This window comes from Onychomys torridus, chromosome 2, assembly GCF_903995425.1.
Source record: "Onychomys torridus chromosome 2, mOncTor1.1, whole genome shotgun sequence".
Taxonomy (NCBI): domain Eukaryota; kingdom Metazoa; phylum Chordata; class Mammalia; order Rodentia; family Cricetidae; genus Onychomys; species Onychomys torridus.
This window is the reverse complement of record NC_050444.1, coordinates 63,627,021-63,653,000: the sequence shown is the minus strand read 5'-3', so window position 1 is coordinate 63,653,000 and position 25,980 is coordinate 63,627,021. Positions and strand designations below refer to the sequence as shown.

Below are 25,980 nucleotides of genomic sequence, written 5' to 3'. Positions count from 1 at the left end.
TATGTATACAGTGTTCTATCTGCATGCATGCATGCATGCCTGTACACAAGAAGGCGGCATCAGATCTCAGATGGTTGTGAGCCACCATGTGGTTGCTGCAAACTCACTCAGGACCTCTGGAAGAACACAGAGTCAGTCTCTCCAGCCCCAAGGCCCTCAGTCTTAATTCTTCCTATACCTCCTCTGATTTAACCTGTCACTCAAGCCCTAACATGCAGTCCATCTCCACCGTCACTTTCGTAGTCACTTCTCACCGCACTGGCTGCCCTCCTCCTCCTCCCATCTATTTCCACTGCTGCAGTTCTCTAGACATCAGCAGTCTCAAGTGTGTGCCATAAAGTTGAGTCAAAGGAACCGTGCTCACCTAGCATGCACAGGACCCTGAATTCAACCCCCAGCATTGCAAAGGAAAAGAAAGTAAATCCCTTCACGACCAATTTGTCTTTTGTCTTTTTGAGGCAAGGGCTGGAGACTCACTATGTAGTCCAGGAAAGCCTTAAATTTACAATCCTCTTGCCTCAGTCTTCCAAGAGGGGAAGAGAGAGAGACAGAGAGAGACAGAGACAGAGAGAGACCGAGACCTTTAAATTCTAAGCCATATGGCGGCTTAGAATTGTAATCCCAGCAACTGAGATGCAGATATGAGGAAGCAGGAGCATTGCTGCAAGTTTGAGGCCAGCCGGGGCTCTATAGTGAGTTCCAAGTCAACCTTGACTATAGAGTAACAACCTGCCTCAAAAAAACAAAAACAAAACAAACAACAAAAATGAAAGCCAGGTGGTAGGGGCATCTAGGTAGTCCCAACACTCCATTCTCAAGAGTTTGAGGCCAACCTGGTCTACTGAGTGAGTTCCAGGCTACACAGAGTAACCTTGTCTGGAAAAAATCAAAACAACAACAACAAAAAAACTTTGAGCAAAGGGACACATAGATGTAATTTGTTACACTGGTCTGGTCAAAATAGTTATAAATAACATTTGGCTCACTAGGCAAAGTCTGAACATGGTGTGGCTATCAGACTGGTTCTTGACACACACACCCTAGAAAATTACTAAAAAGATAGATTTATTAACTTTATTTATTTTTGGTTTTTCGAGACAGGGTTTCTCTGTGTAGCTTTGCGCCTTTCCTGGAACTCTCTTTGGAGACCAGGCTGGCCTCGAACTCACACAGATCTGCCTGCCTCTGCTTCCCAAGTGCTGGGATTAAAGGTGTGCACCGCCACTGCCCAGCACCTTTACTGTCTCTTTAAAGACTTTATTTTTAAAAACTATCTATTTGTTTATGTAACTGTATATATCACCTTTTTTTGTCTCTTTCAAGCCCATGTATATTTTACACACATTGTAAACTATTACATCTGAATCTGTCTTATTGTGAACCTATTGCTTTAAACTGCAGCATTCTAAGACTGAAACATTTCGCTGCTGTGGCTGCTGGCTCCACCCACCTCAGCTTCCCAACAGGGCGGTGGTACAGTTTACCTCCAGCTCTGGGTCTGGAGCCATGTGTACCATCAAGAAGCAGTGGATCTATGCTTTTATCAAGGCAGCATGTAGCCCAGAAACCTCTTTTTTGTTTTTTTAAACTAGCAAAAACTATATCCAATATGCAGCATACTGCGAAGTTTGGAGACACCTCTGTGTAACATAGCATAGGTCAAGCCCTCACGCATGCCACAAACCCCACCATAGAGTAGCTCAAACATGCAGGCTGCTCCTGACTTGAGAGAGACAACTAGGAAGCTGTTTTTAGCTCCATTTTAGAACCTTTTTTCTCAGGTTTTAGGTGGAAACTCTTGCCAACCCACTGGGCGCTCTTTTTTTTTAAACCACATTTAACATACAGAACATCCCACAGCAAGCATGTGTGGGGGCACAAATGCCACGGCACACGTGTGGAGGTAAGAGCATGGTCTGCAGGAATTGATGCTCTCTTTCCGCCATGAGGATCCCAGGTATTGAATTCCGGTTGTCAGGTTTGGCAGCCAGCACCTTTACCCACTGAGCCTTCTTTCTGGCTTGTCCTTCTCCTTTAGAGCTCACCTAGAGACCTCATGGATCTTTCTTATTCTTCAGTTAACCTTGGATTCCACTCCAGCTCTGCCAACAGGGGTGCTGCTCTTGGAATTCTTTTTTCCGAACTTGTATTTTGTTAGTTTTCTTCCTGCCAGTTCTGCTGCCTGTTGGATATGCATTCTAGCCCCACTATACCACAGCGGTGGTGCTCTGGGTGTCTTGAACTGAGCTCAGAAAAACACGTCCTTGGGCAGTTGTCTTCCAGCAAAGAACCTCTTAGTTCAGGGTCTCTCCTTCTAAAAGAATTTTGTTTTCACAAGATGGCGTCTTGCCCTCAGAGCACCTTTCTCATTATCTCCACGCAGACCATAAGGTTCCTCTCATCTTTTACATTTATTCATCTTAATTTTTTAAAAAAGATTTATTTATTTATTATGTATACAGTGTTCTGCCTACATGCAAGCTTGCAGGCCAGAAGAGGGCACCAGATCTCATTGTAGGTGGTTGTGAGCCACCATGTGGGTGCTGGGAATTGAACTCAGGACCTCTGGAAGAGCAGTCAGTGCTCTTAACCTCTGAGCCATCTCTCCAGCCCTCATCTTAATTTTTTATTATTCAGTTTTCATGTGTGTGTATGCCTGTTTTTTGCATATGTGTGGGTCCATGTGTATGTGTGTGTGTGTGCACATACACATGCCCCTTTGAACATAAAATATTTTTGCAATGTATAGCCATGAACTCATATTTATAAATACTGATTTATGCGGGAATCTTTTTTCTATTTTTTTTTAGACTTAATGTGTTGTGTATGGGTTTTCCATGTGTGTATGTTTGTGCACCATGTGTGTGCAATGCCCAAAAGCACTGAAGAGGGTGTTGGTTCTCCTGGAACTGGAGTTGTAGATATTGTGAACTGTCATGTGGGGGAAAGATAAGAAAAATACAAATAAAAACCTTTGTACATACTTTTATTTTTAATCTGTGTAATTTCTTTTTACTGGTTCTCTTTATTTCATGTAGATCTGAGTTACTCCTTTCATTTCTATCAACCTGAAGGAACCTTGAGGAATTTTAGGACATATTTTCTGGTGATGAATTTTCTGAGTCTTTACCTAGGAATGTCTTGATTTCTCCTTCAGTGTTTTGTTTGAGACAGAGTCTCACTATGTAGCCCCAGCTGTCCTGGAACTCACTAAGTAGACCAGGCTGGCTTTGGAAATCCAAATATCTACCTGCCCTTTCCTCCTGAGAGCTGGGATCAAAGGTGTGAGCCACCTTTATTTTGTTGGTGTCTGGTTTTAGCTGTACCATCCTTTAGGTTTCCCTCAAACTTGCTATCTAATCCAAGTTGGACTCCAATTCATTGTCTTCCCGCCTTTATCTCTTCATTGCGGGAATTACAGCTATGCAGCCCCTGTCTCCATTTCTGATAGGTGATTTTTCTGGGCATAAAATTCCCCTCCAACATTTGAACTATATCTGATTTGCATGGCTTCTGATTATAGTTGGCTCCAAGCCTGACTGAAGTTGGATGCAATCTGTCCAGCTTTGGGTCTTTTCGTTGTCCCACACACCCACCTGGGATTACTCTTTTCCTTGTGCTGGGATTGAACAAGGCCTTTCTCATGCTAGGCAAGCACTCACCAATGATCTCCATCACTGAGCTTTTTGGGTATACATATTAATAAGTTCTCTCATCAAATTTGGGGTAGTTTTCAGTCATCCTTCTTCTTTCTCCGCCTCTTCTCCCCTCCTTCTAGTGCTAGGTTATCTGACCCAGGACTTTGCATATTTCTTCCCCTTCCTCTCCTGTTTCCAGATCTTCCATTATTTGTTTGGCTTGGTGGTTCACAGGTCTTAAAGGCTTTCTTCCCCTTTCTTTATTCTTTTTTCCTCTCCATTCTTCAAAGTGAATAATTTCATTGACCTAGCTTTAAGTTTATGGATTTTTGTCTATCTTCCTAAAATGTTAATATTCTTACCAAAATTTTCATTTCAGATATTGTATTTTTCAACTCCAAAATTTCAATTTGTTGACTTAAAAACTTGTCTCTCTGTATTTTACTTTCTTCTCCTCCTCCTCCTCTTCTCCCTGTCCTCTTTTTTTCCCTTGGTTTTTTGAGACAAGGTTTCTCTGTGTAGCCCTGGCTGCATGTTTTACTTTCTTACATGCATGCGTGTTTTGCTTGAATGTATGACTGTGTACCACATTCATGCAGTGCCTAAGGAAGCCAGAAGAGGGCACACAATCACCCATAGCTGAAGCTACAGACAGTAGTGAGCCAGTTGTGAGAGAGGGCATCTCTAACAGACAGCAGCTGTGGAGGGGCAGTGCTCAGGAGCAGAAAACTAGATGGGCTGGATGTGTGTATCACAGAGAGGGGCAGCTTTTCAGTTTCCTCTTTAGGAGGATATTGGAGATTTGGAAATTCGTTCATAGTCCAAAGAGGCCAAAGAGAAGGGAAAGGGAGGTCCAAGGAGGTTCGAGTCACAGTCAGATGTTCTAACAGCCAGAGAGCTGAGAGGTGTTCTGAAACTAAATGGGTGAGTGATTCCAATGACTAAGTGGTAAGATCCAGGGTAGCCAAGTCTAAAGACACACTGTCATACAAAATGGACAAATGATTGCTATAGTTGTCATTACAGAATCTCTCTTCTCTCTCTCTCTCTCTCTCTCTCTCTCTCACACACACACACACACACACACACACACACATACACACACACATACTGAAAAAATTGGTCAACATCCAGGAAACACTCCCTAGTTTCTTGACTTCCATAAGGTTCTTTCTTCCACTCCCCTCTTTTCCTTTTTCCCCTTTCTCCCCTATTGTGTGTGCGTGCCCGTGTGTGTGTGTGTGTGTGTGTGTGTGTGTGTGTGTGTGTGAGTGTGCATTCCAACAAAAGCTTATCTTACTACCTCAAATAGCCTGGTTTCTAGGATCTCAGGGTCCCATGCTCCCAGCAGAGTGTGTTCAGTGGAAACATGAAGACAAGACAATTTCCTAGGTCCTGTATGTCCACAGAGGGGCCAGAAGGAGGATTCTGGTCCAAGACATCCAGATCCTGAAGTTTTAGGTCTCAGGGAAGACACAAGATAATATTTAGCCCCAAGTGAAGAGACCAGGAGAGAATGGAGTAAGGATTATTCAGGGTGGGGTCTATTTCCACCCCACCCATAGCAGGCATCTTTGTGATCCAGACTCTCTGATTTGGGGAGTAGGAGGAAGAGCCTCCCACAGGAAGTGCCTCATGTCAGAAGTTGGGAGCCTTTGTCAGTGTTTCTGCTGCAGGATGAAGAGTCAGAGATGCCCAGTGTCCACCTGTGGGGGGCCAAGCCCAGCAGAAGGCAGCCATCCTTGTAGTATTGGGAACAGTGGTCTCAAGGTTGTTTTGGGCCTCTCCCCAGCCAGTAATGTGGCTGGCATACTTGAAGGTGGCCATTCCTATAACCACAGAGTTCCTTCTACCCAGACCCAAGGGAAAAGGCAGTGGCCTTTATGCAGTTGACCAGGCTCTGAGAAGTCAGAGTTGTCTAGCAGGGACAGGCAGGTCAGGACATCCTCAGGAAATGTGTGATTCAAGGAGCAGCAATGTGTTTAGTGCCTTTCAGGGAACCCAGATCCCCAGCCAGGCCCTGCCAGCACATTCTAGCTGCATTCTCTGTACCCAAACTTAAGAAAAACAAATTAATTTTATTATTTTTAAATAAGTCTCTTGGTGTGTGTGTGTGTGTGTGTGTGTGTGTGTGTGTGTGTGTGTGTGTGTATGCACATGAGTGCAGGTTCCTGCAGAGGCCAGGGTTGTCAAGTTTCCCTGAGCAGCTATGAGCTGCCCAATATTTATTTGTCCTGAGAACTGAATTTGGCTCCTCTGTAAGAACAGGAAGTGCTCTTAGCTGCTGAGCCATCTCTCCAGCCCACTTGGTGGCCAACCTTTGTCTTTGGGAGTGTGCCTGTTCTCATCAGTCAGAAAGTTCTCCATCCCCTCCAAGGAATAAAATGTCTTTAATTCAAAGAGAACCTTTAGACAAGTCCGTTCGTGCTCATGTTGACAGCGCTTCTGAAGAGGACAGGTTCTGTTTCTCACAGCCAAGGGTGTCTTCTTCCAGACAGTGGGGTTGTGGCTTCTAGCTTTGTTGTCTAGGGTGTATGTTCTGGAATTCCAAAAAGTCAGAGCTTACAGGAAGAAGGGTCAGCTTCGGCTTACACTGAGGTCGCTTGGCTTTTTTTGGGCGTGATCAGGGCTCTGGAAGGAGGCTGACAGCGCCACTGCATTCCTGCCTGCACCCCAGGGGCCCTGCTCCTGCTCAGAGGCCATATTTTTAAAATACTTTATTTTTTTCATAATACTGTCATTACAAAAAAAATACAAAAAACTACTATAAAAACATTCAGGGGCTTGTCAAAGTGAGAAAACCTAGAGACCCCACCCCAGGAGCGGCTGAAGCAGTCTCCTCTCAGCTCTTCACGGTTTGACTTTTACACAACTGTGGGAGTGGGGTGAGGGTCACACAGGCAGAAGGGGCTGGAAATCTCTGACACAGCCCCCAAGAAAGGTAAGAAATAAGTAGCTTCACATATCACAAAAGTGGGGTTTGGAAGTTTGGGGTGGCTAGGCCCTGAGTTCAGAGATGTGGGGAGAAACCTGTGACCCTGAATCTCTTCTTGGTGGGGAGTAGCTGCCACCTGACCCCAAAGCCCTAACTTTCCTGATGATGGCTGGGAGGTGGGTCCTGCCCCACCTCCAGCTGTCATGTTCCAGCCTCTTTTCTCCACCTGTGAACACTCCTCAGAGCAGCTGCGGGGACAGACCCTCTAACTCTGGGGTGTAGGCAGAACAGCTGTTGGGGAGGCTCCTTAGTGTTGGTTCACCTCCCTGTCCCAAAATGAAAAGTGTCTCGTGCTCAATGGATGGCCTTGTTCACAGGTAACGGACCTTCCCTTCCTATGTCTGCTCCTCTCGTCTCCCAGAGAGACACAGACCACTTTAGGCGAGTGCTCCATGTGCATGAATACTTGTGGGATAGCCTTGGACACTACAGACCTGAGGGAGGGGTGTCCTTTCTGTCCTCTTTCTCCAGAAACAGGAGGAAGCCAAAGGGAAGGGAGAGGGAAGGTGTCAGCAAGGCTGAGAGGGGAGGACATGCTATTTACAGGCGTGGACAAGGACTCTAGATCTTCAAGTAGTACTCAAGTCACTCTCCAGCCACTGGAGTGGGAACTGGACTCGAAGCTAGTGACAGAAAGTTGACCCCTGGCCTGGCCTAGCTCTCCCACCTCCCTACCATTCCCCCAAAGCAGCCCAGCTCTGAAAGGGGTTGGGGACAGGAACAGTTTCCTGAAAATCAGTGGCTTATTATTATTATTTTTTTTTTTGCATTTTAGAAAGGTGCCAGTGTCCGGTGGGCATCCAGCTGGGTCCACATGAGATGGGGTGAGTGTGGGGTATTGCTGTGGCAGGCTCCAGACTGGCCAGGGTGGAGCCTAGGAGCAGGGGAGGTGCTGCTTAAGGATCTGCCGTGTCTGCGGTGGTAATCTGTCAGGGAACCGGACTTTGAACTCAACAATGAGGTCTCCCCGCTGAGTGGGCACCTTGGGGAAGGGGAGGCCCTCCCCTCGGAGTCTCTTCACGGTGCCCGGCTTGATAACATCGTTGCAGGGCAGAGGGATCACGCGGCCATCAATGGTAGGAATGTTCACGGTGCAGCCACACAGCGCCTGGGGAAGATACCTCAGAGTGAGGAAAAGGGAGGCAGAGTGGAGAGAAAGGATGTACACGGGGTGGGTCAGAAAGGAAAGGAAAGAGATGCTTCCTACACACACACACACACACACACACACACACACACACACACACACACACACACACGCCCTACCTCCTTGAGGCTGATGAGCGCACTGTAGAGCACATTGGTGCCATCTCGGCGGAAGTGTGCATGAGGCTTATCTTTGAGCACGAAGACAATGTCGGCTGGGATGTTGTCAGGTGTGGCATCGCCCTCTTTGGGGAAGGTGATCTTGGTACCTTCCTTCCAGCCGCGCTTGATGACAATGTGCAGGATTTTGTCCTCGGTGCGCACAGTTCGCCCATCAGGGTTGAGGCGCCGTCTTGTAATCTTCATGCGCTTAGTGGAGCCATGGTAGATCTCCTCCAGGGATACCCGAAGCTCATGCACCACAGGGGGGTCCTGCACCTTGCGCCGGGGGTACAGTGGTTCTGGGGCTCGCCTTGGACCCCTGCTCAAGCCATTGAAGCCAAAGCGACCAAAGGCACCAAATGGGTCCTCATCTTCATCCACATCCATGTCATCTGGGTCAAAGCCGCTGAAGGGCCGAGGGGAGCGGCTGCTGGCAAAGAAGATATCGAAGGGGTTGGAGCCACCAAAGAAGGAAGCAAAGGTGGCATGAGGGTCCCCATGAAAGGTGTAGTGAAAGGAGCCACCGGAGCCACCTGAAGTACCACCGCCGGTCTTGAGGCCTGAAGGGGAGGAGAAGTTAGGGGCAGTGTGGTCCATCCTGGCCCCATCCCAGAATCTTTCCTTTGCCGCTAAGCTGCCAGTTCCTGGGTCTAGATAAAGAAGCAATCTTTAACTCCCACAGAGAGGGCTAGACTAACAGAGTGAGAAAAGCTTTAGACAGACTAACATCCACTCAGTTAACTCCATACTTAGGAATACGTATCTGGGCATGGTGGTGCATGCCTGTAATCTCAGTACTCAAAAAATTGGCCAGGGGGACAGAGATTCAGGCTAGTCTGGACTGTGTAGTGAGACCTTGTCTCACAAAACAAACCCAAACAGCCTGCACCTTGAGATTCCCTCAAGCTAGTTCGCCAGTAAGTGGAAAAGGGGGGACTGGGGCTTAGGAGATGGCTTCTGTTACACCATCATTCCCACTTACTCAGTCCAAACATGCCTCACAAAAGCTTGGGCAGCTGGCCTCCCGTCACATGACAGGCTATACCTGATCCCCAAATCTATGTTGACTTCCCAAGATACCCAGGACTAGAGACAAACAGACAGGGTTTGACCACAGAGGGGTCTAGTATGAAGTGTGGACACAATCCAGGAGGAACTTTGCTTTGATTCTGCTCCAACAGGAAATCAAGAGGTCTCAAAAAACAAGGAAGCTCATGGACATGGAAATGAGGAACTATTTTTCTATTAAAAAAAAAAAAAATACTCCAGCCGGGTGGTGGTGGCGCACGCCTTTAATCCCAGCACTTGGGAGGCAGAGGCAGGCGGATCTTTGTGAGTTCGAGGCCAGCCTGGTCTACAAAGCGAGTCCAGGACAGCCTTCAAAGCTACAGAGAAACCCTGTCTCGAAGAAACAAAAACAAAACCAAAACAAGCAAACAAACAAAAAAGTCCAATTACTTTATTTCCATGCTCTGAGCCCATGTTGCAGTTTCAGGGACTGCTATTCACGTGTTGTACAGACAGAGGCTACACTGGACCAGCTTCCCCAGGGTAACATCACACCAGCCCTGCATCCCACATCTAATGTGGAGCAACCACCACACAACAATGGGCTGGGGCCCTGCAAGGGGCGACCCCAGATGGTCTCTCTGGAGTTGGGTCTTGTCTATGGGACTCAGATTGCTGGTAGGTGTGTGATGGAGTAGTGGGAAGTATGGCGGAGGGGATTAACACAGACTGATCCAAAATATATAGATTCAGGCTGGGGGAAGGGCCCCTCTCATTGAGACTTATTTTTGGGGAGAGAATCTAGGGCTTTGTGCACTTTAGGCAAGTGCCCTAGCACTAGGCTATATCCTTAGCCCTCTTTGAGGCCTTTTGTCTAAAATTTCTTTTGGCCTTGGGTATCTGGGCCTAAATTAGCCTCTTATTTCATGGGACTACAAGGACGGGTTTGGATTTCATTACAGAGGGCAAGTAAGTAGCAGGCATTTGGGGCTTGTGGCAACTGCCTCTTAACCCCTCCCCTAAGTCTTGGGTCTGTTCTAATTCCTGTTGAAGCAAGTTTGCAAAGCCAGGCAGAGCTCCTGAGAGAGCAGGAGGCTGGACTGATGACAAGAGGGGGAATTCTCACCGCGGGGATTCCTGCTGTACCACCCCACCTCACTTCAAGCAGAGAACAACTTGTCCCAAGCCAGAGCTGTACACGGACTCTGTGCACAATTGTTCTGGCTGGCTGTTGAGGAAGAGGGAGGGTAGACAGAAATAGAACGGACTTTCCAAGGCTGTTTCTCCCTCCTCCAACCCAGAGGTCTTCCCTGGGCCAAAGTGCCCATGATCTACACCAGAACCCAGGGGCTTCTAGGGTCCAGCTCTGGGTGTTGCCTTCCTTCACTTGGGCTTGGTCGTGTGTGGGGAAGTTTCTGGGTAGCTTCTGCAGTTCCTTTCCTAAAAGGTTAGGCTAAGTGCAGGATTGGATGGCAGGATTGGATGCACTTCTGAGACAGGCCACACGGAGGCAGGGTGCCTGCATAGAGGTACTGCCTGCCTTCTTTCCCTGCTCCCATCCTCCCTCCTGAGCTGGGAGAGTGCTAGAGATTGGAGCAGGTGCCCAGGCTCTCTGAGAACTGGCAAGTCTAGGAACGACCAGGGAAAAATGGAATGCGCTCACAGCCTAGAGACTAAAAAGAGGGGGCTGGGAAGACGGGGCACGGGGAGGGAGCGGCAGAGATGAACAGAACACAAAATGAAGAGGGGACTGAAGGAACATGCCCTTCAGCCTCTGCTTTTAATCAGGCATACTACATGCCACTAGCCCGGTTCATTCTGAGCACACTCTGGGGAAGGTGAAGAGGAGGACAGTGTGAAGAACAGTGGATGTCCCCAGGAGGAAGGGCAGGTCTTCCCGGGAAGGAGAGTCCTCAGCTGTGACAATGTCTCTTAATATAGCCTGACAGGTGCCTGTGGCTGGCGGGTGGCAGGCGGGCCCCGAGGGGCAGGCCCAGAATTAGCAGCTACATCATGCCCGTGGGATGTGCTGGGCGGAGCCACGCTCTCAGAGGCTTTATTTGGGCCTTTCCTGCTGCCCACCCTGTGCGTGTCCACCAACTGCTCCAGGGAAGGGTATAAGATACCTGAAACATCTCCCCTGCCACTCCTGGATCCCTGCCACTTCCTCTGGGAGGCAAATCTCTGTTCTGTTGGCCTGAAGTGGCCAGGGATTGGGGGATAGTGGCAACAACCATTTCCACTCAGAACTCTAGTGGTTAATTCCCTGGCTGATCAAGAGCCAGACTTTTATGCTGATGAATGTAAATGCCGTCCTCACAGAGTCCCAGGCTCCCTCTCCCCAACCTTTCAGACAGCCAATGAGCTGCAGGGACTCCAGTCAGGACTAATAAGGCTGGGAAGGAAGGAAGGTGGGAGGGAGGAGGCCTCTGGCTCAGACTCCAGCCTCTCTGGGGCCAGAAAGGGCCACGGGATGGGGAAGGAAGATGGGGAAGACAGTGAGCTGTGACCAGGTAGAGAACGACTGGGCTGCTCTAAGGAAACTTGCCTCCTCCAACCCCACCATGAGAACTGGCTTGCCCAGGGCTCCAGAGAAACTCGGGGGTCCAGGTTTGGGCTTCTGGACCACCTTCTTACCTTCCTCCCCATACTGGTCATACAGGCTCCGTTTCTTAGGGTCACTCAGCACGTCATAGGCCTCAGCAATCTCTTTAAACTTCTCCTCAGCGTTGGGTTCCTTGTTCTTGTCTGGGTGGTATTTCAAGGCCATCTTCCGATAGGCTTTTTTGATCTCATCCTCATTGGCCCCTGACGGGATCCCGAGAATCTTGTAATAATCTTTTCCCATCACAGCCACTGGACCGGTGCTTGGCTCCTTGTTTCTGAAAGAACCCAGGTCCAATCTTTGGTGCCTTGTTCTCTACAGCCCAGCTCCACTCCTGATGATCCTGTAATCCTTAAGTGACTCCCTGTATGACCTTCAATAGGTCATGCCTATTCTCTGGGCCTCTATCTCCCCATCTGTAAAATGAAAGTTTTGGGCTAGATGCTGTCTGTCTTCCGGTTCTAACATGCTAGGACTCCGTGAGCCCTTTCTCAGCTTCTGGCTGAAGATTGTGGCCCGCTTCTTGGGTCTAGGCTGAGGCCCAGGCCCTTGGGCCAGCCTGGGAACCCTTGAGAGGCCCTTCTGAGTGAGATGGCACCGTGGACTGACAGACTCACACACAGAAGCTAGCGAAGGTCAGTGTACTGAGTGAGGTCACCCGAGCCTCATAGACCTCCCTACGCCACACCCCAGGCATGGGGCCTGGACTGAGGACAGTGGGGCAGCAGCCCAGGACGGGGAACAGGCTCGAGTCTTCAGCCAGCTGAACCAGGGTATGGGAATTTGGAGTCTGGATCTCTCTGCCCTTGCCCCCCCCCTCCCCCAGGCTATGCTATGATCACGTGTGACTCAGATCACAGAGTGACTCACAACCTTTGGAAACTGCTGTTCCTAACACCTTCATTAGCAAGGGGGGGACACTGTCTATCCCCCAACCAGGGTAACAGTTGCCTCTACCAAGGATCCTTCCAAGGATCTACACACTGAAGTGTGAATACATGTCTATGCTGCCCAAGCACCAATGGCAGTGAACAGAGGCCCCAGAGATGAGGCTTTCTCAAAGCCTAGGAGTCAGGAGACAAATAGACATGAACCACTGTGTCCTAAATACCTATGCTGCAAGCCCCTCCTCTATCTGCCCTATAGTTTAGGATCGGACTCTGCACCAGCCTTATACTCCTCTGGTAGTCCCTTCTAAGTGGGGTTCAAGGACATCACCATGGGGCTCTGATCCTTCCACTCTAACCTGCTCTCATCAATGGATATGTGGATGATATGAAGGGAGGGAACTCCAGGGAGTGGCCAGATGCCGTTCTTTAGCCTTTTGGAGGTGTAGCCAACCCTTGTCAAAACAGGGAAAACCAGAGTCTTTCTCGCAATGTTCTGGCAGTCACAGCTGAGGCTTGCTTCTCTGCCCCTGACTACTTCACAGTAGTGAGATGTACAAGGTGTCCTGGCGGGGCTGTGACACTCAGGGGGAAGCCTCTGGGGCCCCAGGTAGGCAGGGAGAATGACCTTAGCCGCTGCCCCTTCAGGGCCTGCTGCAGGTGGCTGGGTTGACTCATGGTTCTGGGAGTCACCTCACTCTGACAAAGAGAAGGCACCATAAAGGCGGGTACTCCCCCACCTCCCCACACCAGCATGTCACGCCTGTGGGGGAGACTGGAGTTGGGGGAGGCAGAGAAGAAAGAGCATCTGGGGGAGAGCAGCCATTTTCGGAAGCGGCATTAAGAGCAGTCTGAGAGGGAGATGGGGTGGTCTGCCATCTTTGTCTCAGCCTACACTTTCTTTACCCCAGGATTGAAAGAAACCTAGGACAGCAACAGGGTGCCAGAGAACTCCAGCAGCTTCTAGGCAGGGGCAAGTGGCATAGCTTGCCAGCCCCCCCCAGCTTTTTGTGGTCCCTCATTACCTCTCCACCACTGCCAGCTTCCTCTCTGGCACCCACCTGCTAGCTGTTCTCCACCCATAACTCTCTGGCCTCCACAGACACAGGGCAAACTCTGAGGACCTGCCTCCTCTCCCACCTTTCCACCCCCCTCCCGTCCCTCCCCACCAGCCACGTGGCGGGATGACAAAGGAGCCCCATGGCATGGCTCTGCCTTTGATGAGGAATGAGGACTATGTTAAGGGAGAGCTGGGAATGACAACAGTGAGGATAAATAGCAAACGGGACTGGGAGGAGAGAGGGCCCTGACAGGAGATGAGAGATGACAGGAGGAGATGGCTGAAGTGGAAGACAGGTGACTGATTGAGACGGAGAACTGAAGAACTGAGATATTGGAGATGTGTGTGGAAACAGTTTGAGAGAGGTGGATGATACGAGTACAGTTCATTCAAACGTGCAGGTGAGGGCAGAGGATGTCCCGGGATGAGATGAGGATGCCAGGGAGGGAGGGAGGGAGGGAGGAGGCAGTGCAGGCAATGGCTGATGTGGAGAACTGGACTCCGCATGGGTATGAGTGCCCTTCTCAGGAGGGACTTACCGAAACTTTACAAACCCATTCAGCGTCCACGCTCGAAGTTTTAAGGGCTCCAGCTGAATTTTAAACATCAAGCTGGCTAAGAAGTCTTCTCCCCAGAAGTGTGGGAAGCTCCGGAAAGCTCCTCGAGCCTGTAGTGGGGGTGCTGCTGGGGGTGGGCAGGAGAGCGCTGTGCGCTTGAACATGCCCAGCCAAGCCCCTCACCTCTGATCGCTCCACCGGAGCCTGCTTGGGACGCTGTAGCTCTGGAAGCCACCTCCTCAGATTCTCGGAGGCACTTGCCCAGCAAGGCCTGTGTCGTGCCGCAGGCAGGCAGGCAGGAGCCGGACCTGATCCCCAGGTCCCGAGTGGAGGGAGAGGGTCCAGCGGCCACCTGCCCTCGGGTACAGCAGCGTTGGCTGGACGTGAGTGGCTGTATGGCTGGGTGACAGTGAGGTGTGCTTGTTGAGTGGCAGCGTGTGTACCTGTGACAGGTGTGACAGCCAGGGCCCGAGAGGCAGTGAGCTCCCCTCGCCTCTCCGGGGAGGACCCAAGCCCAATCCCCGAGAACCTACTCAATGAAGTCACTGACGGGGAGTCTCCTCCCCCGCAGATGGGCGGGGAGGGGCGGGGCAGAGCCGAGCCTGGCCCGGACAAAAGGCGCGGCGGGGAGAGGAAGGAAGGGGGTTCGCGCGGGGGAGGGGGTCGGTGATGTCACCTCAGCTGGCCCGCTGGCCTGCCCAGAAACGCCTCCGCCCGGCGCAACCCAACCCGACCCGACCCAGCCCGACCCTCTTCGCAGACACCCAGCCCCTGGCAGACCCCAGCTTCCAGGGCCCGCACCCCTAGAGCAGAGGAGCCCGTGGACCCTCGGTGTCCCAGCACCCCCCACCCCGACCCGGACCTGTCTTCTCGACGCCCCACTCCCGGGACCCCCGAGGCCTCGCTCAGCGCCCTCACCGGAGAGGAGCTGCGGGCGCCGCCGCGGTCCTTCTGTCAGCCGCTGCCCCCTCCCCCGGCTCCGGCTCCGCCGCCTCCTCTCGGGACAGGAGTCGCCTGCCCGCCGGCCGCAGACAGCGGGACCGGGAGCCCGCCCCCACGGCTCCGCCTCCGCGCTTCCCATTGTACCGTCTGCCCGTCACTCAGCCCAGACCCTGCTGTGATTGGACACCTTTCAACGAGCGTCCGGGGGGGATAGCCACCCCTTCTCCGCCCCTGTCACCCGGCCACACGCGCACACATTCCGGGCAGCGATTGGTGTGGGTGTGATTGGTGCCCTCCGGGATCAATCAACCACACCTCTTCCCCATCTCGTCGTGTCATTGGTGAAAAGGACAGAGGGCGGCAACTCCAGGCGCCCTTTGATTTTATTGGCTTGTCCCTGTGACTTCGACCCAAGCCAGTGGGGCAACTATATTAGTCCAATCTCCAGTGTGAGGTGAGACGTGCTGGCCACCGCTCGAGTCCAGCGAGAGCCTTCTGGAATGAGTGCAACCTCAAAGACAGCCCAGTAGGCAAACTGCGCTCACCAGTTGGCGGGGACACCAGGCATTCTTTCCTTTCTTCATTTAGGAGGGTCGAAAGCGAGAGAGGACAGGGCACCGGGGGAGGTGTAGCCTCTGGACCAGTGCCAAAATGTCATCTCTCCTTACCTGTCTTTTAACAAATTGTGAGCCAACCCGACTTGGCCTGGTTTAGCTTTACCTTGTCTAGATCTGGGGCTGACCTGACATGGTTTAACTGTAACACAGAACAGACCAGCATAGACCCGAGAGTCTAAGTGCCCTGGCGACCTCCCCTCTGCACTGGCAACTGGTAACTCCAGGGGTGACATCTTCATGATCCTCTGTCCAGCTCCCTTCCATCTTCCCTTGACGCTGGCTGCTGGCCGCTTCTCAGCCGCTGGGAGTCCACAGCGCCCAGTTCAGAGCCCTCATAGACAGCCCTTCTTCATCATCTCTGTCTTTAAGTCCTTTTCCTTACTCCTATGATAGCTGGCCTTCCCTCACCCCAATATTCTGTCTTGCCCTGTATCTTTCTGACTTTTTTCTCCTTTTGTCTTGTTCTTAATTCATCTCTCTGTTTCTGTGGCCTGCAGTATCATAGCACATAGCTCTCCCTTTAACCCTTGACCTCAGCTTTTCACGGTCCTCTTTCTTGACATCCACATACACTGTCACCTCTGCCCCCCAGCCCCCAGTAAATCATTAAATCTCAGCCCCAGTGTCCCCGATACTCAGAGCAGGCGGGGCTGCGGAGGCGGTCGCCAGCGGAAGCCGCCGCTCCAGCAGACACTGCGCTTGGCGCCCACGTTACTGTCTCCCAGGCCCATCTGTGCTGGAGGGAGCGGGGGTGGGAGGGGGTAATCTGGGGGTGAAGAGGGGGAGGGGGCTCTTGGGAGATTTGGTGACAAAGAAAAGGCCTGAGAAAATGCTCTCGCCTCTCATTCTTCGTCAGTTTCAAGAGACAGATTTAGACACCTACGAGGCCACGCGAGCTGGGTAGAACTGTAAACTGAGGCTTGGAGTACCTAGGCCCAGATAAGAGCAGGAGAGGGGTCTGGGCATTTGGTGGCAAGGTCTACATATTCTTAACTACCTGCCTCTTCCCAGTGCTCCACCCGGGACTCTCTCGGAGTGTAAAGGAATTTGAGTTAGCATGAGAAAAGAAGTTAGGGTGGAAAGAGGAAGTGGGGTAGAAGAGAGCAGAAGGTGGGAGATGATGGCGTGATCAGTACGGGGAGCCAACAGGTATCTGGCTGAAGGAGGTGGGCTGGGAACTGGAAAGGGGCCAGAAGACAGGGTGGGAGGCAAAGAGGAAATGAGGGGGTGAGATGGGCCGGGGCGGAGATTGTAGGAGCACTGAAATGGGACAGAGAGACCAGAGGGGGAACAGACAAGGCAGTGGTGAGGAAGTGGAGCAATGTGGCATGGAGTTGGGGAGTGTGGGAAGAGGGGGACCGGAAGTAGTACTGGCTCCTACAGTTTGGGGGCTCTCCCTATCCTGCCTCCTGTCTTGAGGGGCCCCAACTGTCAGCGCCTATGTTGCTTTCTAAGTCTGCCTCTTGCGTTCCCAGCCTGGTCCACGCCAGCACAGAGGTCGAGTTTAGTCACCTGGCTCTGCAAAGCTGTGGGCGTGGCCTTCAGGGACTCTACCTTTGTCCCTAAGGACTCTAGCCCCCTTAGAAGTGGGGCCCAAACGCCATTATTTGCCTGGATCGCTACTGTGGCCTTCTGCCCTGCTGTTCTGGGCATCTGAACAGAGTACTTTGCAGTGCAGCATAGTCCGTAAGAAGGTGAGCACTGGAGCCAGTCAGCTGGGTGACCTTGTGAGGCCACTTGCCACCTCTGTGCCTCATTTGTTCTTGGCAAATGGACCAAGTAGTGGAAGCTCACAGGACTGTTTTGAGGGTTAATTAAGGTGACACATGTAATGGCCTTCGTTCTGAGCTTGGCATGCGATTAATGTCCAATCAAATTAACACTGTGTGTTCGGGGCTATCTGGGTGTGTGAGTGCAACCCCACACGCGTGTGTCTGATTGGGAGTTATTTACCGTTGTAGTCATGATTCCATTTGTAAGGGTGTATCTGCACAGTTATTTTTGTGTGTAGTGTGCCTGGTTCTGTACTTGGTATAGGTATGTGGCTTTGTATCCACACACATGTATGGTTCAATAAATGGCTGTATAGGCATGTGGCTACATGATAAAGAGTGAGGGGAACATGTGGCTATTGACACCATTTCTGCCAGTGTATGTACGCATCTGTGATCGTGTTGGCTCCAAACACCCCCGCTTGTCCTCCCTCCTTGTGGAGACGTCATAACCCTAGGTGTCCCTCATTTTCTCACCCTGAGGGAACCGGAACCTGTGGGCAAGGGGATGGGGGTGGGTGCCAGTGAGGGGGTGTTTAAGCAGGAGCTCATGTTCCCTCCCAGACTGTGTATGGGAGGGGGAGCCCCTATCTTGCACATCCCAAATCCTCCAGAGGAAGTGCTTCCCCCCTTGGCCTGTTCCTAGTTCCCTGTCTTGTCACCATGGCAGCAGTTGCCAGGGGCTCCCATGGTTGCTAAGATCTGGAGGTGGGAGGATACCAGGCCCTGTTGCTAGTAGAAACAGAATCCTGGAGGCAAGGAAGACTACCCCCACAGCTGCCAGCTCTATGCAGTGACAGCATCGGCTCTTGGGCTGCCCCTTTCCCCAAGTTGAACCTATGATTTGTATGTGCAGTGTGATGTGTGAGGAGGCTTTAATATGAAGCTGGGGCTGAGGAGAAAGGGGGAACTGCAGTCTGCCCCATCACCACTTTTAAAGGCAGCAACTCCTGAGAAACTAGAGGCTGCCTTATTTAGTTTCTCATCTCCCCTACTGGTCCCCTGGGTGGCATCCATGGCCAAGTTCTCCAGTGACTGGCTACTCATCATGTGATGTTTCACCTAGGCATCCTAATGGTGCTTTGAATGCAGACTGACTCCTTCCTATGGTCAGACTCTTAGCATCTCATTTGATACATGCTTCGTGCTGACATATGAACAAAGGATTGGCCCCACACTGAGTCCCAAATTTGGCATTTGCTTGAGACACTGACTCTAGTTTTAATCTTGGCCAAAGGAATCCCTTGAATCCAGCCTCAGCCTCAGCTTACTTCCTAGATACAGTTAAGCCCTAATTTTAACGCTAGATGCATGAACTCATTGTGATTTTAACTTTTTGTCTTTTTTACTGATTGAGCACTGAGCAGCAATTTAACTCCCTGGGATGTGTGGACATCTCCTTTGGCTTCTAAGCCGAAAGTGATCAGTATCCTTGGGATTTTTTTCTTTCTTTTTTTTCATTTTTCTTTATTAAGAAATTTTCTACTCACTTCACATGCTATCCACAGACCCCCCCTCTCCTCTCACCCCCAGACCCCTTTCCCAAGCCACCCTCACATCCCCCAAATCAAGGTCTCCCATGGGAGTCAGCAGAGCCCAGCACACTGAGCCTAGGCAGGTCCAAGCCCCTTCCTACTGCACCAAGGCTGTGCAAGGTGTCACATCATAGGCACCAGGTTTCAGAAGCCTGCCCATAGACCAGGGACAGATCCCGATTCCCCTGCCTGGGTGCCCCCCAAACAGTTTGAGCCAAACAACCATCTTCCGTATCTCAAGACCCAGTTATACCACTCTTGGGCATATACCCAAGGAATGTTCAATCTTACCATAAGAACACATGCTCAAGTATGTTCATCATATCAGCATTATTCATATAGCAAGAACCTAGAAACAACCTAGATGTCCCTCAACTGAAGAACGGATAAAGAAAATATGGCTGGGCTGGAGAGCACCGACTGTTCTTCCAGAGGTCCTGAGTTCAATTCCCAGCAACCACATGGTGGCTCACAACCATCTGTAATGAGATCTGGTGCCCTCTTCTGGCCTGCAGGGATACATGCAGACATTACACTTTATAATAAATAAATAAATAAATCTTAAAAAAAAAAAGAAAATGTGGTACATATACACAAGTACTACTCAGCAGTAAAAAACAATGACAGCATGAAATTTGCAGGCAAATGGATGGAACTAGAAAATATCATCATGAGTGAGGTAACCCAGACTCAGAAGGACAAACATAGTATGTACTCACTCATAAGTGGATACTAAATATGAGGGAAAGGATGGCCAGACTGCAACCCACAACTCCAGAGAGGCTAGCTAACAGGGAAAGACCCTAGGAGGGACACATGGATGACCCTGTGAAGGAGAAGTGGATGAGATCCACATGAGTACACTGGATAGGGGGTGGGTGGCAGAGGGTGAGGAGTGGGAGATGAGAACAGGAGGGTCAAGCTGGATGGAACAGGGACAGAGTGGGAGGGCAGGGAGGAAGATACCATGATAGATGAGGACATCATGGGAATAGGAAGAGGCAGGGTGCTGGGGAGGTTCTCAGGAATCCACAAGGTTGACTCCACCTTGGAGTGATGGCAGTGGTCCAGAGGGTGCCTGGACCATTCTATTCTGGTGACCAGCCTAGCAAATAATCTAGCTGTCATCATAGAGCCTTTGTCCAGTAACAGATGGAGGCAGATGCAGAGATCCAAGGCCAGGCACCGGGCAGAGCTCTGGGAATCCAATTGATGAGAGAGAGGAGAGATACTGCAGGCGAGGGACGTTGAGATCATGATGGGGGGGGGGAACGTGCAGAGATGACTGGCCACACTAGTGGAGGCCCATGAACTGTGGACTGGTGGCTGTGGAGCCCCCATGGGACTGGACTAGGCCTTCTGGATACCCTTGGGATTTGAAAGAGTAATTTCTCACTTTAGGATGAGATGGCAGTTCTAGAGATGGCCAGCAGAGGGTGTGTAGCATGAGATTCTCAAGAGCCTACCAGTGAACTAAGGAAATTTTTGTTTTTTGATACCTAAACTTTAAAGTCATATGACTGTTTGAGCTTACATATCTATGTTCAGATCATCTGGAATAAGGGCTGGGGAGGTACAAGAAGGTGCTTAATGTGGACTGGCCCCTGGGGTGTCAAGAGGATTCAGTACCTTATCAGGTATCGCTCTCTGAGACTCAGCACTTTTGTCTCATGTTTTGATGGCTTCACTGCCCTCCCTGGTGTTCAGTCATTCTTTGGTTCTGTTGAGAAGAACTGTATTTTCTCAACGTTCACCTCTCATTTAGGCTCTGTGTAGGGAAAAGGGGCTGGCTAAAGAAACCCACCCTGACCCTGGAGCCTAGAATTAGGGAAGGATGGCTCAGATAAGGCCAGTGAGAGAAACACAGTTTTGCTCAGATCAGAGCCATCTCTGCCCCTGTCCAACTGACTTGTGAAATCAACCAATCACAGAGCAGGACAGCAGAATCCTGGCCCTAGGGATTACACTCTTGGCCCCTAGAATCAGTCAGTGAAAGAAATGTGCCCTGGCCTTAGAGGTAGTGTCAAAAAGCCAAGAAAAGCCAGTGAAAGAAACATAGTTTGGCCCTGAAATCAGGGCTATCTCTGCCCCTTGCTCACAAAACTGGCCAATTCCTGGGCAGGAAAAACAACAACAACAACAACAACAAAACAAAAACAAAAACAAAAACAAGAAACTAACCAATCACAGTTGACTCTGCCCTCTAGACATCCTATATAAACCACCCTGCCCGGTCAGTTGTGAGTTGTTTTCCCCACCCTGGTAGAGGCAGCTACTTTCCTGGACTCCTTCTTTCCAAATAAACCTCTTTCTCAAAAGAGTTTTGGGTGAAGACTCTCATTCACTGGTTCACAGAAGAACCTTGCTAAGATGTCCCATAGTGGACTGAGCAAGAGGGAGCTGAACAAAAGAACTTTGCTAAGATGTCCCACAGTGGACTGAGTAAGAGAGAGCTGGTAACACTGAGCCGGAGATTGTGGCTCTCCAGGAGAGGAGCAGGATTGCTGTGTCCTGCGGGGAGACCATCCCCATCACACCAGAGTCAGGATACCCTTCCTTGCTGAAGCAGTTCCAGGCCTGACTCTTCTGAGAAGTCAGAAAAATTTCCTTTCCAAGGTTGGGCTGTTTCTTTGCAGTCCCAGCCGTCAGAGCTGTGCTAAACAGCTTCAGGTGTCTGGGACACCTTCAGGGCAGAGCTCTTGTTCTGAGTAGCTCGAGGTGTCCGGGATACCTTGCCCTCTAGGGCTGAACTGTCTCCTTGCAGTTTCAGCCATCGATTTACTAACATTTTAGTGCTGAAACCTGAGTTTTTGCAGCTTACTTACACTCTGTCCTTGAGTCGACTCCAGCTTTATAGGTCCCATTGCCAAGTATCAGCTTTGCTCACGTTCGTTCACCCTCTCCAGGATTCACGCCTTTCCGGGCTTTTTATCCGTCTTGTTTGACTCCAGCCATTCAAGGCTTTCAGTCTGTGCTTGTTCCAGGAGTGCTGGAACATGAACAAGGCTTGAACAAGATAGCTTGCCTCCTTCCCTGACTAGACTTACTTCTTTCCATGTAGCCTTAGGTTGCACTGATTTTTTTTTTCCTCTTTTGGTAGTTAACTCATATAGATCACTCATACCAAGTTAAAACCATAAGCTCTTTTTTGCCCCTGAGCTGCTGATTCATCTCTGGTCTATTATTATTTTGAAAAAAAAAAAAAAACCTTGAAATAAGTTAAATAAAAACATTTTTTTATGATACTTTCTGAATTTGAGGGCAATCTTTGAACCTGGAAGTCTCTACATTTGATGTTTACTTAAAGTGAGAACAAAGGACCGACAGTCTCCAGGGAGCTGTGACTTCAGCACTGTGGACAGAGACCACTGGCGGTTCCTCCAGCTCCGCCTGGACAGCAGGGGTTGGAAGAAGACGTGGGGCCTCAGAGGGAACTCTGGGCCTTCGAGGGAACACAGGGTCTCAGAGGGAACACAGGGCCTAAGAGGGAACGAGCATCCAGCTGCTTGCTCAGCGCCTCTCCTCTACCAACCTCATTCTGCTTTTTCTATCAGCTCAGAAGGCAGAAATGACAGGGACTGTTCTTTGGCTGTTTTACAGACCCAAGGAACCCCTGGAAAAAGTGGAGTTGGGGAGAACACTGAGTTTAACTTGATGTCTAGAGAATTGAGCAGCACTGTTTCTCTTTGGGAAACGACCTTCTCGGCGGGAGACAGAGGGAACATACAGAGCAGGACAGGTGGAAGTTTGTGTGGAGGTGGGGTTCCAGCAAGCCCTGGGAGCGAGTGGCAGCTGGTGAGGGTCAGGGTTCTAGCAGGGATTAACCCTCCAGCTAGCACTGCTGAATGTAGGGAAGGGACACTTGGTTGTTCATGGAGACACAGAATTTTAATATTTAAAAATTGTTTCTTTTGTGTGTGAATGCATGCCTTGACATGTGGAGGTCAGAGGGCAACTTCCGGGAGCTGGTTCTCTCCATTGGCAATGGGGATTGAACTCAGGTCCTCAGGCTGGTCAATAGTGCCTTCGTTCTCTGAAGCAATCTTACCAGCCACAGATCTAGTTTTTATGCCTTTTGCTACCCTGATGCGCAGCTTCCCCGAGTCTGGAGATTAGAAGGCGAGTCTGGAGATTAGAAGGAACTCCTGTGATGTCATCAAACTTCCAGAGTAGGGCGGACACTCTCTGCCCTATGGGAACACCCCAGAGAGGAGAGGCATGGAAGCTGGTGAAACGTCTGTAATGTGGCTACAAGTCCGTGTCCAGGTCTATTCTGAGGAGTACAGATGGGAGGGAGGTGCTAGATTACACTGCAACACACACACACACACACACACACACACACACACACACACGCACATGCACACACACGCATGCACACACACGCACACATACACACACATATGCATGCACACACACATTTGTACACACACACACACACACACACATGCACACACACACGTTGCTAAGAATATGGCCACTGAAGAAAGGCTACAGTGTCCTGTTTTAAACTCAGGCCAGGAATTAATTGGTCAGTGATGGGAAATGACAGAGAAATTGGAGAATCCCAAACAACAGGAAGCAAGCAGCAGAAGCATCATCACAATCTCTTTATTATGGTTTCTGCAGTGCCCAGCCTGTGGGAGCTCCTGCCTGGAGTACTGTGAAGGCTGAGTCACAGTGAGGAGCATGCAGCTGTAGACAGGAAGACGGGGCTTGGGGTTGGTTCCTCCGGATTCCTGTCAAGTTACCTTTAGCAGAAAAGTGAACGAGGAACCAGAGGGCCTTGGATCCTCAGTTACTTAAGGACTCTCAGAGCCTCTTTCCCAGCCTGTTTGGCTGGAAACAGACCACTATATCCCTTAAGGGTTGGAGGCTAAACTTGAAGGCCTTTGCTGATTATAGATATGGAGAGGACTGGAATTAGGCTTGCTTAATCATTGGTCCAGGTAAGACCTGACCCTCTTCTCCATGCTCTGGGCTATTGGGGGCATGCAGCCCAAAGGGGAACATCTTTTCTTTAGGGTTGGTCTAGTGGGAATTCTGTAACCTATCGTTTTCTTCTCAAGGTTGCCAAAAGTAGTGGCAAAAAGCAAGCAACACCAGGAGGAATGCTTGGCCCCACCACATTCCAGGGCTGAGCTGTGGAATAGGCCATACACTGATCATGCCCACTTAAGATCTCCATTGTCTGGGCTGTAGCCAGGAGCAAGGGAGGAGATATAGTGAGCAAATTAAACCCAAGTGGCAAGGAGAATGTGGTGATTTGGCTCCAGTGGAAATGGCAGGCTAAAAAGGGGCCATGGTTACAGGTGCTGCTAGGGTGTTCTGAAATTCTGGCATCAAGGTTGTTTTGCCTTTTAGTGCCAAGTACAGAATGGTCATGTGCCACGGTGACATTTCAGCCAACAACAGATGGCATGTACAATGATGGTCCCATAAGTTATATTGCCTAGTAATGTGGTAGCTGTCTTGGTTTGTGTAAGAGCACTCTTTGATGCTTGCACTAAGAAGTTGCCTAATGACACAGCTCTCAGAAAGAATGGATTTCCAGAATGGAATTGGGCTTCTTAAGCATTGGTCCAGACAAGAACTGACCTTATTTTCCATTCTCTGGGCTATGAATGACCCTATATACTCATGTTCTCTCTATGCACATATGCAGTGCATGACTGCATGTGTCTTTATTCTGCTGGTTAGAAGGAGACGTGGAATACCAATACCAGAGCCTGTTGCCAGTTCAAGTTTTGTGTCTCAAGGTTGCTTACTTTTGGCTCTTGGGTAGTCATGGCTGCACGGCCCCTACTGGACAGTTTCTGTGGGGCCTTTCTTGTAGCTTGAATGCTTTCCACACTTCGGGGAGCTGATGCCTGCAGTGAGTGTTGTGCTTCGGGCTAAGGCATGGGACAGCCTCGGTATTCACGTCCCTGTCAAGTGCCTTCTTTCCAGGCAGTTGAATTCTGTGCTTTCTGTTTTGGTGATAGGAATGGGGGAACCCCAAGACTTGGCCACTCAAACAAGGTCCAGGTGACCTCCCGTAGGGGGCACTACGGCCAGAAAGGCAAGTGTCTACCCTGCCAGCCCACTGCTTAGGCTGGGGGTAGAAAGAGGCAATGTATTCATGGCTTCTGCTGCAGCTGTCCTCAAAGGAAGAGCACTTGAGCTGGATCAGTACCTGGGAATGAGGAAACTGCTCCATCCCTGGGATACCATCAGGGCTACTGTCCAAATGTTTTCCTCAGGTGAGGAGGCCAAGGAACAGACCCGGAGAAGTTGCGCAGAGCTAAGCCACTGTCAGGAACTCTGACCCTGTAGTCTGCTGTGTCGTGGTGACACCCCTTCACTTAGTTCTGAATATAAGGATGACAACTGGGGAAGGAAAACCAAGCTTGGGGCAGGCGGTCTTCAGAGAAGCATATGTGTAACCTGAGCCTCCCTTGGTTGGAGCTCAGGATGGATGGTGTTGGGGAAAAGCATTGATCTTAATTGTTGGCAGCCAAGACAGAAGAGACAGAAACATTTTCTCATACCCCCATCAGAGCCAGACATTAATTTTTGCACTTGGCAGAATTTCAGACAGTCACAGTGATAGAAAGGCTTGAAAAGGGATGAGTCTTGCTAGGTGATGAGAGGGCACCTCTGTACATACTGCAGGGGGCTCCAGAGAGGCCATTCAAAGAGGGACAATGGACAGTGGGGTTGGGGAGGGCTTCTGTAACAACTGTCAAGGGAGCCACGGACCCTCCCTTTGGTACAACACTACATGCTTATAGGGAAGAGGCCGGCTGTCCTGTCTGTCTTTCTGCTTCTCAGCACTGTTGTGGATGGGACCCCCATTCTTTGCTGGGAGGAGAGTCCCTTGGGCCCTCTGCATCAGGCCCCCACCAAGGAAAACCACTGTCCTGGATAGGGGGGGTGATCTCAAATAGGCCTGGTTCTACTGTGGATGAGCTGTGGGGCTGGGCTTTGCAAGTCCTGGGACCCAACCAGACTGCTGTGGCCTGTGGTCTTCCGCCATACACCTGCAGGGGCAAGAGACTCCAAACAAACAAATGA

At 50.4% G+C, this 25,980-nt stretch overlaps 1 protein-coding gene across 3 annotated transcripts; it reads right to left on the bottom strand.

Annotated features, from left to right (window-relative positions):
- Nucleotides 1-6,009: 6,009 nt before the first annotated feature.
- Nucleotides 6,010-15,114, bottom strand: Dnajb5 (DnaJ heat shock protein family (Hsp40) member B5). Of its 3 annotated transcripts, none has more exons than XM_036178471.1 (5): nt 14,977-15,114; nt 14,041-14,501; nt 11,587-11,831; nt 7,900-8,501; nt 6,010-7,741 (listed from the first exon to the last, which is right to left on the bottom strand). In XM_036178471.1, exons 2-5 carry the CDS (start codon nt 14,220-14,222, stop codon nt 7,508-7,510), a joined length of 1,263 nt encoding a protein of 420 aa, XP_036034364.1. In that variant the 5' UTR covers nt 14,223-14,501; nt 14,977-15,114; the 3' UTR covers nt 6,010-7,507. The 3 variants fall into 3 exon arrangements, with proteins under 3 accessions (XP_036034364.1, XP_036034365.1, XP_036034366.1); XM_036178472.1 differs by having other exon boundaries at nt 14,041-14,182; nt 14,977-15,108; XM_036178473.1 differs by having other exon boundaries at nt 14,242-14,501; nt 14,977-15,101.
- Nucleotides 15,115-25,980: the final 10,866 nt, after the last annotated feature.

What these genes read in the sequence shown, in the direction of transcription:
- Dnajb5 (XM_036178471.1), bottom strand. Translation starts at nt 14,222, where the DNA reads ATGTTCAAGCGCACAGCGCTCTCCTGCCCACCCCCAGCAGCACCCCCA. An exon ending in AATGGGTTTGTAAAGTTTCG is followed by an intron (nt 11,832 to 14,040) that starts GTAAGTCCCTCC and finishes GGGTTCTTTCAG; the next exon opens with AAACAAGGAGCCAAGCACCG. An exon ending in CGCTCATCAGCCTCAAGGAG is followed by an intron (nt 7,742 to 7,899) that starts GTAGGGCGTGTG and finishes TATCTTCCCCAG; the next exon opens with GCGCTGTGTGGCTGCACCGT.